The 13,851-nt window shown below is 42.8% G+C and overlaps 1 protein-coding gene across 3 annotated transcripts in view; it reads left to right on the forward strand.

The window, feature by feature from the left end:
* Window positions 1-13,851, forward strand: part of BICRAL (BICRA like chromatin remodeling complex associated protein) — a 124,620-nt gene that overhangs the window by 55,921 nt on the left and 54,848 nt on the right. The window contains exon 2 of one of the 3 annotated variants that reach the window (XM_007972542.3): window positions 10,392-10,487. The exons of 1 other annotated variant lie outside the window; for it this stretch is intronic. Coding sequence is in view for 1 of the 2 variants with exons in the window: in XM_073005991.1 (XP_072862092.1) it covers window positions 10,503-10,557 (55 nt within the window). In the remaining variant the exon portion in view is untranslated. One more of the 3 variants, XM_073005991.1, reaches the window with a different exon arrangement.

Raw genomic sequence — 13,851 nt, forward strand, 5'->3', positions numbered from 1 at the left:
GCCTCGGCCTCCCAAAGTGATTTTTTTTTATTTTTAGTAGAGATGGGGTTTTGCCATGTTGGCCAGGCTGGTCTCCAACTCCTGACTTCAAGTGATCTGCCCACTTCGGCCTCCCAAAGTGCTGGGATTATAAGCCTCAGCCACCGTGCCCGGACTTAAATCACTTTTAAGCTTAAATAAAAGCACACTTGTTTTCTCCTTGTTAGGAAACTGATTTTGTTCACACATTTTTTTCTTTTTTCTTTTCTTTTTTTTTTTGAGACAGGGTCTCACTTCATCGCCCAGGCTGGAGTGCAGTGGTGTGATCTCGGCTCACTGCAACCTCCGCCTCCTGGGTTCAGGGGATTCTGGTGTCTCAGCCTCCTGAGTAGCTGGGACTACAGGCGCCCACCAGCACATCTGGCTATGTCCACACATTTTCTGTTTGAGTCTATCTTTATAAAAGGGAATCTTCAGTGTATCTTCCATGGTAACGTTGACTTTGTAAAATGGAATTTTGTTTGTTAACATTATTATTTTCATAGGGCTTATTTTTCTTGGAACACGCCATAAAACCAAAATATTTTGAATGTTACTCATTGACAGAGAGTAAAGAGAGTCAAGAGTTTTCATAATAACTTTAATCAGATTGCTAATACTGATGCTTAATAAAAGAAATATACGGCCACGCACAGTGACTAACGCCTGTAATCCCAGTACTTTGGGAGGCCCAGATGGGCAGATCACCTGAGGTCAGGAGTTCAAGACCAGCCTGGCCAACATGGTGAAACCCTGTCTCTACTAAAAATACAAAATTAGCCAGGCATGGTGGTGGGTGCCTGTAATCCCAGCTACTTGGGAGGCTAAAGCAGGGGAATTGCTGAAACCTGGAGGTGGAGGCTGCAGTGAGCCGAGATCGAGCCACTCCACTCCAGCCTGGCCAGCAGAGCAAGACTCTTAAAAGAAAAAAAAGAGAGAGAGAGAGAGAGAGAAATCTACATTTTGTTTATAATTACTGACATTTTGAGGCCGGGCGCGGTGGCTCAAGCCTGTAATCCCAGCACTTTGGGAGGCCGAGACGGGTGGATCACGAGGTCAGGAGATCGAGACCATCCTGGCTAACACGATGAAACCCCGTCTCTACTAAAAAATACAAAAAACTAGCCGGGCGATGTGGCGGACGCCTGTAGTCCCAGCTACTCGGGAGACTGAGGCGGGAGAATGGCGTGAACCCGGGAGGCGGAGCTTGCAGTGAGCTGAGATCCGGCCACTGCACTCCAGCCTGGGCGACAGAGCGAGACTCCGTCTCAAAAAAAAAAAAAAAAAATTACTGACATTTTGAATTTTTTAAAGCAGTTCCATACATAGGGACCAGAATATATTTAAACGACACCAAGAAATGGTGTCCTACTATTAAGCAGTTTTGACTTTAATAGCTCAATTTTTACCATACTGTATTTTAGTGAATGTTTTGACTGTGGGCTAGGAATGCAAACAGCAGAGTCCCGTCTTTTTTACTATTTATGACTGGCATTGTACAAAAATGTCCATAGTCTGTAAAAGTGGAAAAAATCATATTGGTAGTATTATTGCTTTTATTTCATTTAAAATGTTCTCTAAAATAGGTCGGGCATGGCGGCTCATGCCTTAATCCCAGCACTTTGGGAAGCCAAGGCAGGCAGATTACTTGAGGTCAGGAGTTCGATACCAGCCTGGCCAACATGGTAAAACCCTGTCTCTACTAAACATACAAAAATTATCCAGACGCGGTGGCGCACACCTATAATCCCAGCTACTCAGGAGGCTGAGGTAGGAGAATCTACTTGAACCTGGGAGGCCAAGATTGCAGTGAGCCAAGATCACGCCACTGCACTCCAGCCTGGGTGACAGAGTGAGACTCCGTCTCAAAACAAATAAAAAATAAAAAAGTATTCCCTAAAATAAATTCCCTTTGCTTTAGGAAAAACATAAATGACTTAGATAAATCTCCATTTTGTTTAATAAAATATATCATCATGCTGGGCATGGTGACTCACACCTGTAATCTCAGCACTTTGGGAGGCCAAGGCAGGAGGATTCCTTGAGGCCAGGAGTTTGAGACCAGCCTGGGCAACATGGTGAGCAATCCCTTCTGTATGAATTTTTTAAAAATTAGCACAGTGGCATGCACCTTTGTTTTCAGCTACTTGGGAGGCTGAGGTAGGAGAATCACTTTGAGCCATGTTCATGCCATTGTAATCCAGCCTGGGCAACAGAGCAAGACCTTATCTCAGAAAAAAAAAACAAAAAAACAAAAAACACACACACATATATGCATAAATATTTTTCTGAATAAAACTAGAAATAGATAAGTATCAGAGCAGTTTCTATTTAATATTCAGATAGTTTGTCTTTATTGAGAATATATAAGTAAGACTTACTTTTGGCTCTTTTAGCTTTTAGTTTTTTTTGTTTTTAATAGAGATGAGGTCTCACTATGTTGTCCAGGCTGGTCTTGAACTCATGCACATAAACAGTCCTCCCTCCTCAGCTCCCAAAGTGCTGAGATTACAGGTGTGAGCCACCATGCCCAGCCCCTCATTTCTCAATCATTTCCTGTGTATGGTTTTCCATAGTTATCAAAATGCCCTCACACTCTCTTAGAAAACACAGTAAAGAAGTATAAAAACATTTTTGTCACAGCATCTGGTTTTTAACATATTGTAGAGTTGTCTTTTCTTTAAGGTCTAGTGTTAGTATACTCAGTAGACCTTAAACCCATACCTGACTATGCCTTCAACTTAGTAAATGTCTTCAACTTCGATATTTACTTCCGAGTCTTTTGATGAACACAACTATTATTAATATAATAAATTACTGTGCTAAATGTTTGGAGACTTCAAATAACTATTTTATATTTATGTTCAGCACATAAATCCCTTTGTAAGGAGGTTTGTTAAATATTAAGTGGATTATCTTGGAAGGACACACAATCTTTTATTCTGTGGATCTTTAAAACTTATATTTGCTTACACCTGAGAGAAGTAAGTGTCTGATTTGGAGAAGATGTGGGGATCAGTTGATTCCTCACTTTTTTTACACTGGCTTGATAGATGCCTGGCTGGATGATAAGGGTCCAACATTAGCCATTAGTGGATCCTGGACCATGGAGGACCAGGCCTGCATCCCAGAGTCTGTGCTGTACCATCGTGAAAAAGTGCTCACATGTAGCCTCGGTGCATATTCTTGGAAAGTAAATTAGTAACTGACATTACCCCTAAAAATGTCCTTTGGAAACCAGAATCTTACGAAAGTAATTGCATAGGGTAAACAGTTATTAGGCATATATGTATCAGGCATTGCCCTACCCTCTGCTAACACAGAGATGAAAGGAAACTCATCCAGTTTTCATGGAACTTGTAAGCCAACGGGAAAGCCAGAAAAACCAAGTATACTCATGTGTTGCTTAAGGATGAGGATACGTTCTAAGAAATGCCCTAGCAATTTCAATATCTTGTGAACATCAGAGTACTCTTACACAAACCTAGATGATCTAGCCTACTGCAGATCCAAGCTATATGGTATAGCCTATTGTTCCCAGGCACAAGACTGTGCAGCATGTTACTATACTGAATACTGTAGGCAACCATAACACAATGGTAAGCATTAGTGTGTCTAATCCTATTCACACACAGAAAAGGTACACTAACAATATTTTATATATATACACATATATACACATACTATATATACACATACATATACATATATATATATACAGTTTGTTTGTTTTTTGTTTTTTTGAGACGGAGTTTCGCTCTTGTTGCCCAGGCTGGAGTGCAATGGCACGATCTCTGCTCACTGTAACCTCTGCCTCCTGGGTTCAAACAATTCTCCTGCCTCAGCCTCCCAAGTAGCTGGGATTACAGGCATGTGCCAGGCCTGACTAATTCTGTGTTTTTAGTAGAGACAGGGTTTCTCCACGTTGGTCAGGCTGGTCTCAAACTCCTGACCTCAGATGATCTGCCCATCTCGGCCTCCCAAAGTGCTGAGATTCCAGGCGTGAGCCGCTGCGCCCGGCCAGTATTATACTCTTATGGAACCATAATCATGTATGTGGCCCACTGTATATGAAAAGTTGTTATGGGGCACATGGCTGTATTGTCATACATGTGTCAGGTGCTGGTAAGATGTCAGATGTCCTCTAGGGGATATGAATAAGTGAATAATGAATTTTGCTTCAGGATTTAAATAAAACTAAAGAAAGGCAGTATCATTTTACTCAAGACCTTCAGGATAAGTAGGCATTGTCAGTTGACCGCTTGGAGGTGGGCAGGAATGTCTTCAAAGTAAAAGGAATATGCAAAGTCAAATAATTGAAAAACTGATAAGTTTTGGGGACATCAGGTGGTCAAGGAAGCAAAGAACTAAGGGTTTCTTACAGGGACAAGTGGGATGGGTAGAGATAGGCTAGCTAGTGCCTATTGTAATAGGCCAGTATATTCAGCTCTCTGATGGCAAAAAACCATACAGCCTAAAAGTTGCCTGCCTTTGGGATGGGAGAATTAAATGCTGTCTCATCAGCACTCTCATAGCACTTTATGGTTGTGTATTCATTTATATTTGGGCTCTGCTTTTTTTAAAAAAATTAGGTCTAACTGTGTAGCCTAGTCTGGTCTTGAACTTCTGGCTTCAAGCGATCCTCCTGCCTTGGCCTCCCAGAGTGCTGGGATTACAGGCAGGAGCCACTGTGCCCAGCCTGTGTGCTTTAATTGGGAACAGAAGATAAGCATAATGAAGATTATCACACAGAGCAGTGTCTGATCAGTGTTGCTGCTGTCAGAATTCTGGGCAGAGAATTATGAAGACAGGCTGAGGTTGTCAGAGACGGATTCACAGAGATCAGATCCAAACTAATTTTGAATAATGGTTGTATTTTCAGTAGACATGGGAGAGGAAGAAGAGCATTTCAGGTAAGGAAATTTGTCACCTGGACAAGGACAGATGCTGGGAAAGTACATCATTGTGTTTGGAGGCTAGGAGAGTGGCAGTGGGCTAGAATAGAGGGCAAGGGAGTAGTGGAAAATAACTTTAGCCCTATTGTATGTTGTCAGCTTAAATAAAGTTCTTTGTTTTCCACTTTAGATTGTTCTCCTATAGGAATAACCTGGTCTCCAAAGTAAGAAAAATATGCTTTCTTGAAAAACTGAAGTTTTCAAGAAAAAGTGACTAAACACACTCTCCCTGTGTGCCTGGTTCTGTTGCAGGTTTGCCATCCTGTGACCAACACATTAGAAAGGGTGATAAGTTCATTTTTTAAAATGTTTGCTGAGTTCCTATTATGTGCCAGGGGCTATTCTGGGTGCCAAGGGTCATTGGTGAACAGACACAAACCTCTGCCCTGATGGAGCTGACTTTCTAATGTAAATATGAGTCAATGTGCTAAAGAGGAGAAGGAAGAAGTAGAGGAATTATTTGGTGGGAAGGAGTAAAAAAGGATTGATACTGAATGTGGCTTAGGGTGATGCATTCCCAAATAAGATTTTGCCCACAGCATCTTTCCTTCAGTCAGGTTGCCAAGAAACGGGATTCTCCCCTTAAGTTTGGAGAGTTGGAGCCTCAGTTTGGGTTTCTGAGTCAGCCTGAGGCCCTTGTTTGCAGGTCCCACCTGACTCCACTCAGACCTGGAACAGGTTCCCCAATTTGCTTGAAATTTTCCCAAGGGCAACTAGTAACCCCAGATTCCAGGTGAATCAGAATCTCCAGGGTTGGGGTAGCGGAGGACAGGAGTCCATGGTTTTTGTTTTCTTGAAACAGAGTCTTAATCTGTTGCCGAGGGCAGTGGTGCAACAATAGCTCACTGCAGCTTTGACCTTCTGGGCTCAAGAAATCCTCTCACCTCAGCCTCCCCAGTAACTGGGACCACAGGCATGTGCCACCATACCTGGCTAATTTTTATTTTTTTTCTTTTCTTTTTTTTGAGACAGGGGTCTTACACTGTTGGCCAGGCTGGAGTGCAATGGCGCCATCTGGGTTCACTGCAACCTACACTTCCCGGACTCTGTTGATCCTCCCGCATTAGCCTCTCAAGTAGCTGGGACTACAGGCATGTGCCACCATGCCCAGCTAACTTTTATATTTTTTAGTAGAGACAGGGTTTTGCTATGTTGCCTAGGCAGGTCTCAAATTCCTGAACTCAAGCGATCCGCCCACTTGACCTCCCAAAGTACTGGGATTACAAGCATGAGCCACTGTGCTCTGTGGTTTTTCATGTTTTGTTTGTTTTTTGAGACAGAGTTTTGCTCTTGTCACTCAGGCTGGAGTGCAATGGCATGATCTTGGCTCACTGCAACCTCTGCCTCCCAGGTTCAAGCAATTCTGCCTCAGCCTCCCGAGGAGCTGGGATTAAAGGTACCCATCACCAGGCCTGGCTAATTTTTGTATTTTTAGTAGAGACAGGGTTTTGCCATGTTGGCCAGGCTGCTCTTGAACTCCTGACCTCAAGTGATCCACCCGCCTCGGCCGCCCAAAGTGCTGGGCTTACAGGCATGAGCCACCATGTCCAGCCATTCATGTTTTTAATAACCAACTCCAGTTCATATTATTATTATTATTATTATTTTTTGAGACGGAGTCTCGCTCTGTCGCCCAGGCTGGAGTGCAGTGGCGCGATCTCAGCTCACTGCAACCTCTGTCTCCCGGGTTCACGCCATTCTCCTGCCTCGGCCTCCTGAGTAGCTGGGACTACAGGCGCCCGCCACCGCGACCGGCTAATTTTTTTTTGTATTTTTAGTAGAGACGGGGTTTCACTGTGTTCGCCAGGATGGTCTCGATCTCCTGACCTCGTGATCCGCCCACCTCGGCCTCCCAAAGTGCTGGGATTACAGGTGTGAGCCACTGTGCCCGGCCTCATATTATTATTATTATTTATTTATTTATTTATTTTGAGATGAAGTCTCACTCTGTCACCCAGGCTGGAGTGCAGCGGCACAATCTGGGCTCACTGCAAGCTCCGCCTCCCAGGTTCACCCCATTCTCCTGCGTCAGCTTCCCGAGTAGCTGGGACTACAGGCATCCGCCACCACGCCCAGATAATTTTTTGTATTTTTAGTAGAGACGGGGTTTCACCATGTTAGCCAGGATGGTCTCGATCTCCTGACCTCGTGATCTGCCCATCTCGGCCTCCCAAAGTGCTGGGATTACAGGTGTGAGCCACCACACCTGGCCTTCATATTGTTTTGAAGCAAATCTCAGATGTCATTTTTTTTTTCATTCATGCCTATTTCAGTATGGATTTCTAAAAGATACTAATTCTTTTTTTTAAAAAATGTGATCCCTGAGGTCAAGTGATCAAGACCATCCTGGCCAACATGGTGAAATCCCATCTCTAAAAGTACAAAAATTTGCTGGGCGTGGTGGCACGCACTTGTAGTCCCAGCTACTTGGTAGGCTGAGGCAGGAGAATCACTTGAACCTGGGAGGCGGAGGTTGCAGTGAGCCGAGATCACACCACTGCACTCCAGTCTGGCAAAAGAGCAAGACTCCATCTCAAAAAAAAAAAAAAAAAACAAAAATTACCCGAGTGTGGTAGTGCGCACCTGTATAACTGAAAAAAATTTAACAGAATGATATATTTATAATTCATCAGGAATTATAGAATTTCAATGCTGGTAGACTCTGTGAAATTGTAAATGTGTTAGGATTAACCTAGAATTATGGAATTATATGAGCTTTTAATTAGGCAAGGTCTTTGGGAGCTTGGAAAACTGAAGTTCTCAAGGAAAAGTGAATAAATACAGCTGCCTTATATTTAAATCCTGGGTATTTATTCCATATTTATTATACCCACTTATGTGCTATTTGCTGGGGATGTGAAGACAAATAAGATGAGATTCCTGTTTTTGAGGGTAGTACTATAATATCTTTTTTTTTTTTTTAGATGGAGTTTTGCTCTTGTTGCCCAGGCTGGAGTGCAATGGTGCGATCTTGGCTCACTGCAACCTCCACCTCCCAGGTTCAAGCGATTCTCCTGCCTCAGCCTCCCGAGTAGCTGGGATTACAGGCATGCACCACCGTGCCCAACTAACTTTGTATTTTTAGTAGAGACGGGGTTTCTCCATGTTGGTCAGGCTGGTCTCGAACTCCCGACCTCAGGTGATCCGCCCACCTCAGCCTCCCAGAATGCTGGGATTACAGGCGTGAGCCACTGTGCCCAGCTGTTAGAGTTTACCTTAATGAAATATGGGCCCTATATGTATAGCTATTGTCTTGCTTGCTAAAATAATCATGGATGTCTTGATTTTCACGGATTCCTGTTTACATTGCCAGATTCACCATTGCTGATGGTCATTCCTTTTTAATAGATGACAAGTCATAGAGTTCTGGGAGTTTGGGAGCTGGTTAAGTTAAATGATTTTCAAACTTTTTTCTTGCAGTTGAGTAAGAGTTGAGCTACTCAGCTGAAGGGTGTGTGTGGGGAGAGGGGGGAGTGTCAAGAGTGCCTCCACCACCAGCTATTTTAAGCCTCTAAGACAGCTCCTGGATACTTTAAAGAATATTGGGTCCCAAGTTTTAAAAACTCACTGATATGGTCTATTAAGTTCATTAACAAATGGGAAATGGGACCCAGAGGTTGGAGCTTCTTCGTCATCACATGATTAGTCAATGTCAGTATCCAAAACAAGCCCTGTGACTTCCAAATTCAGTGTCCTTGCCCTGTGTCCCCAGCCTCTGTAAAGCCTTGCCAGAAATTCTCCCCAGCCCCCTTCATGGTTGGTCACTCTTTCCCCCATGTTATAGCACATTTTTTTTGCCAACTGGATTGCTTAATATGTTAGGCTTCTTTCTTTCTTTTTTTTTTTTTTTTAATACTTTAAGTTCTGGCCTCTCCTAGCCCCCGCCCTCCCACCCCAACAGGCCCTATGTGTGTTATTCCTCTCCTTGTGCCCTTATGTTCTCATTGTTCAACTCCCACTTATAAGTGAGAACATGCAGTATTTGGTTTTCTGTTCCTGTGTTAGTTTGCTGAGAATGATGGTTTCCAGCTTCATTCATGTCCCTGCAAAAGATACGAACTCATTCTTTTTTATGTCTGCTGTTAGGCTTATTTCTGCCCCACCTCATTCCTACCTCAAGTAGGAATTAAAGCAATTTAAAGACCTTCAAATTCTTTGTTTCATGAAATGAACCAGATTTATCACTTATGTTAAATATCACCTTTTCCAACTTTGGGAATTTTTTTTTTTTTTTTTTTTTTTTTTGAGACAGAATCTCACTCTTTCGCCCAGACTGGAGCTCAGTGGTGAGATCTCCACTCACTGCAAGCTCCACCTCTTGGGTTCATGCCGTTCTCCTGCCTCAGCCTCCCAAGTAGCTGGGACTACAGGCGCCGGCCACCGCACCCGGCTAATTTTTGGCATTTTTAGTAGAAACGGGGTTTCACCGTGTTAGCCAGGATGGTCTCGATCTCCTGACCTTGTGATCCACGCACCTCGGCCTCCCAAAGTGCTCGGATTGTAGGCGTGAGCCACTGCGCCCATCCGGGAATTTTTTATTATTTATTTATTTATTATTATTTTTTTTTGAGACAGAGTTTTGCTCTTGTCACCCAGGCTGGAGTGCAGTGGCACAATCTTGGCTCACTGCAGCCACTGCTTCCAAGGTTCAAGCAATTCGGATTCAAGCCTCCTCGTCTCCTGGATTCAAGCAATTCTCCTGCCTCAGCCTCCAGAGGAGCTGGGACCACAGGCCCAAGCCACCACACCCAGCTTTTTGTAGTTTTTGTAGAGATAGGATTTTTGCCATGTTGCCCAGGCTGGTCTCGAACTCCTGAGCTCAACTGATCCGCCTGTCTCAGCCTCCCAAAGTACTGGAGTTATAGACATAAGCCACTATGCCCAGCTGGGAATTTTTATTATTTTTATTTATTTTTTGAGACAGAATCTTGCTCTGTTGCCTAGGCTGGAGTGCAGTGGCATGATCTTACCTCACTGCAACCTCTGCCTCCCAGGTTCAAGCAGTTCTCCTGCCTCACCCTCCCAAGTAGCTGAGATTACAGGCACATGCCACCACACCTGGCTGAGTTCTGTATTTTTAGTACAGATGGGGTTTTACCATGTTGGCCAGACTTGTCTCGAACTCCTGACCTTAGGTGATCCACCCACCTCAGCATCCCAAAGTGGTAGGATTACAGGCGTGAGCTACCGCACCCGGCAGAATTTTTAAATTTCTAAGTTTTTCTTGTAACAATTTGCCTTACTCTTTTCCACCCACTCCTCCTTGCTTTTAGAAGGCCCTAGCTAGTGACAAAATAAATGAAGAAATCCTTGGTTGAATAATAACTAAAAAACTTAAAGCCAATCATGCTGAGTTTGACAGCTTCTTTTCTCCCCAAATGGATATAATTGTGAAAATATTGTCATGTTTTCTTCTAGCAAAACGTCATATTATTTCACAAAAAGCCCAGCGATTTCACCTGAAGAAGCTTGGGAACTCCTGCCAAAAATTGTAGCACTTCTCACATTGCAATGGTAATGAATTGTTGCATGTCTGTCTTCCAAAAGAAAGTGAGTTCCTTCAAAACGGGAACCATGCCAGAAGGTGAAGTCTTGCAATTACAAAATTTAACAGCACAGTACAATTACAATATAGTAAAAAGAATAAGATGAGAATACTTTATATCCTTATCAACATGAATAGTTATTTGCCCTGCATAACTGGCTATTCATGGCATAACTTTTTGATGGTGACACCCATTGGAAAACTGTTTGCTCAAACACAGTAGTTCACTTTTCAGCCTTGCTTCTTCTGTTCTACGAAATGTGAAGGATTTTTACATTTATTACATTTATGTCATACTATTTTGTATTCCCACTCCCTAGCATAGTACCTGGCGCTAATGTTTATTAAATGAATATTCTTTATACCCATTGAATAGTTTTATTAAAGATAGGAATTAAAGAAGGAGCCTTTCTCATTCCCTAAGCTGTTCTTCAAGGGTAGAAAACTAAAGGAGGCACAGGAGAAAACTGTGTAAACAATGTAATTATCTGTCCTCCTTCCTTCGTTTCTCCTATCCTCCCTCTTTCTGAATACTCTGATCCTATAATCTCTGCTGATGAACTCATATAACCCCTTCAAGAGATTTGGTTCAAGACCTTACAAATGACTGTGGAGCCAAAATTGAGTAACCGAGACTGGATTTAACTTCCTGTGTAAAAATGGTAAAAGTCAGACACAATATAATGAAATAATGGTTTTTTAGATATTAGATATCAGGCAGCACAGGACAGTGACTCCTGAGAGGACAAAACAAATGAGATGAGGCCCTGTAACTGACCCAGCTTACTGTCAAGAGTGTTTCATTACCATAGCTCAGGGGAGGAGGAACCCACAGGAAGGCTGATAATCTTCCTGAGTTGAGTTGATGTCTCTGAGAGGTTAAAGTGGCCTAAATTCGGCCAGACACGGTGGTTTATGCCTGTAATCCCAGCACTTTGGGAGGCCAAGGCCAGTGGATCACGGGGTCAAGAGATCGAGACCATCCTGGCCAACGTGGTGAAACCCCGTCCCTACTAAAAATAGAAAAATTAGCTGGGCGTGGCGGCATGTGCCTGTAATCCCAGCTACTCCCGAGGCTGAGGCAGGAGAATCACTTGAACCCGGGAGGCGGAGGTTGCAGCGAGCCGAGATTACGCCACTGCACTCCAGCCTCCCAACAGAGCGAGACTGCATCTCAAAAAAAAAAAGCCTACCTTCACAGGGCAGGGTACCAGAGAGAGGCAGCACTACACTTCACTATCTGGAGATCTGCAGAGTCTTTCTCAAGTTTTCAGCTGATAACTGATGTATTTGAGGAAACTACCTAAGTTCTGGGAAGGAACCCTATTTGGAGCTCACATAGGGCAGAGAATAGTTTGTGTTCCCATCTGCAAGAGTGCAAAAGTCCTTGTAATTCATAGAATATCAAATGAGGTATTTATTGCCTCAATATAGGGCAAAATGACTTCTAGACTAAAGATTGACAAAGCTTAAAAGCAAACCTTAAAAGGATCAGACATTTTGTAAAGAAACTGTTGGCCAGATGAGGTGGCTTATACCTGTAATCCTAACACTTTGTGTGGTGGAGACAGGTGGATTGCTTGAGGCCAGGAGTATGAGACCAGCCTGGGCAACATGGCGAAACCCGGTATCTACAAAAAATACAAAAAATAAAAAAATTAGCCTGCTGTGGAGCTCATGCTTGTAATCCCATCACTGGGAGGCTGAGGCAGGAAGATCACTTGAGACTAAGGGTTCAAGACCACCCTGGGCAACACAGTGAGCCCCTGCCTCTTCAAAAAAAATTTTTTTAAGTTGTTACTATCTTACATAAGTTCAAGAAAATAGTGAAAAGATTAAACAAATAATGGCATGGAATCTCATCTTGGGCCAAGACAACAAAGCAAAAAAAAATTTTTTTAATAATAATGACATGGAGTATATTAAAAAGACCCACATTGAACTTCTGGAGATGAAAACTACAATGTTTTAAAATAAAAGTTTACTGGATGGGATTAACAGAAGATTAGAGACTGCAGAAGAAAATATTTATGAGTTTGAAGTCATATGAATAGAAGCTATCCTAAATGAAAGCCAGAGAGATTAAAATACTAAAAAAGTTCAGGCATGGTGGCTCACACCTATAATCCCAACACTTTAGGAAGCCAAGGCAGGAGGATCACATGAGCCCAGGAGTTCAGGACTAGCCTCCTAGACAACATGGTAAAACCCTGTCTCCACAAAAAATACAGAAATTAGCTGGGCATGATGGCAGGTGCCTGTGGTCCCAGCTTGGGCAGCAGAGCAAAAACCTGTCTCAAATTAATAAATTTAAAAAATAAAAGACTGCAAGAAAATACAGCATCATTGAGCTGTGGGACACTTCAAATAGTCTAATAATATAACTGTAATTGTAGTCCCCAAAGGAGAGGGAGGGGCATAAAATATTTGAAAAAATGAACGCCTGAAATTTTTCTAAATTTCTAAAATTTTCTAAATTGGAGGGAAACTATAAACCTGCAGATTCTAGAAGCTTAGTGAACCCTAACCACAGGAGGCATGAAGAGAACTACACCAAGGCTTTTCATAATCAGATTGCTTAAAACTAGTGGTAAAGAGAAAAATATTTAAAGTGTCCAGAGGAAAAAATGACACATTATGAAAAAAAGAAAGGTAAAAATGATGGCAGACTTTTCTTTGGAAATAATGCAAATGAGAAACAGTACATCAGTATCTTTTTTTTTTTTTTTTTTTGTATTTTTAGTAGAGACGGGGTTTCACCGTGCTAGCCAGGATGGTCTCAATCTCCTGACCTTGTGATCCCCTCCTCTTGGCCTCCCAAAGTGCTGGGATTACAGGTGTGAGCCACCGCGCCTGGCCAGTATATCAATATCTTTAAAGAACTGAAAGGAAAAGAAAACCCTGTCAATCTTAAACAATATGCCCAGTGAAAATATATTTCAAAAATGAAGGAAAGATAAACACTTTTTTGGGGTGTGGGGGATAGAATCTCTGCTGTCTCCCAGGCTGGAATGCAGTCACACAAACATGGCTTACTGCAGCCTCAACCTGCCGAGGCTCAGGTGGTCCTCCCACCTCAGCCTCCTGAGTAGCTGGGATTACAGGTGTACATCACCATGCCCAGCTAATTTTTTTACTTTTTGTAGAGACGGAGTTTTTCCGTATTGCCCAGGAGGGTCTCAAACTCCTGGACTCAAGCAATCCGCCCACTTCGGCCTCCCAAAGTGCTGGGATAACAGGCATGAGCCACCGTGCCCATCTCACACTCTTTAAAGATATATCAAAACTGAAAGAATTCATCAGCAAAGACCTGCACTACAAAAAATACTAAAG

The sequence above is a fragment of the Chlorocebus sabaeus genome, chromosome 17 (genome assembly GCF_047675955.1).
Source record: "Chlorocebus sabaeus isolate Y175 chromosome 17, mChlSab1.0.hap1, whole genome shotgun sequence".
NCBI classification, from domain to species: Eukaryota; Metazoa; Chordata; class Mammalia; order Primates; family Cercopithecidae; genus Chlorocebus; species Chlorocebus sabaeus.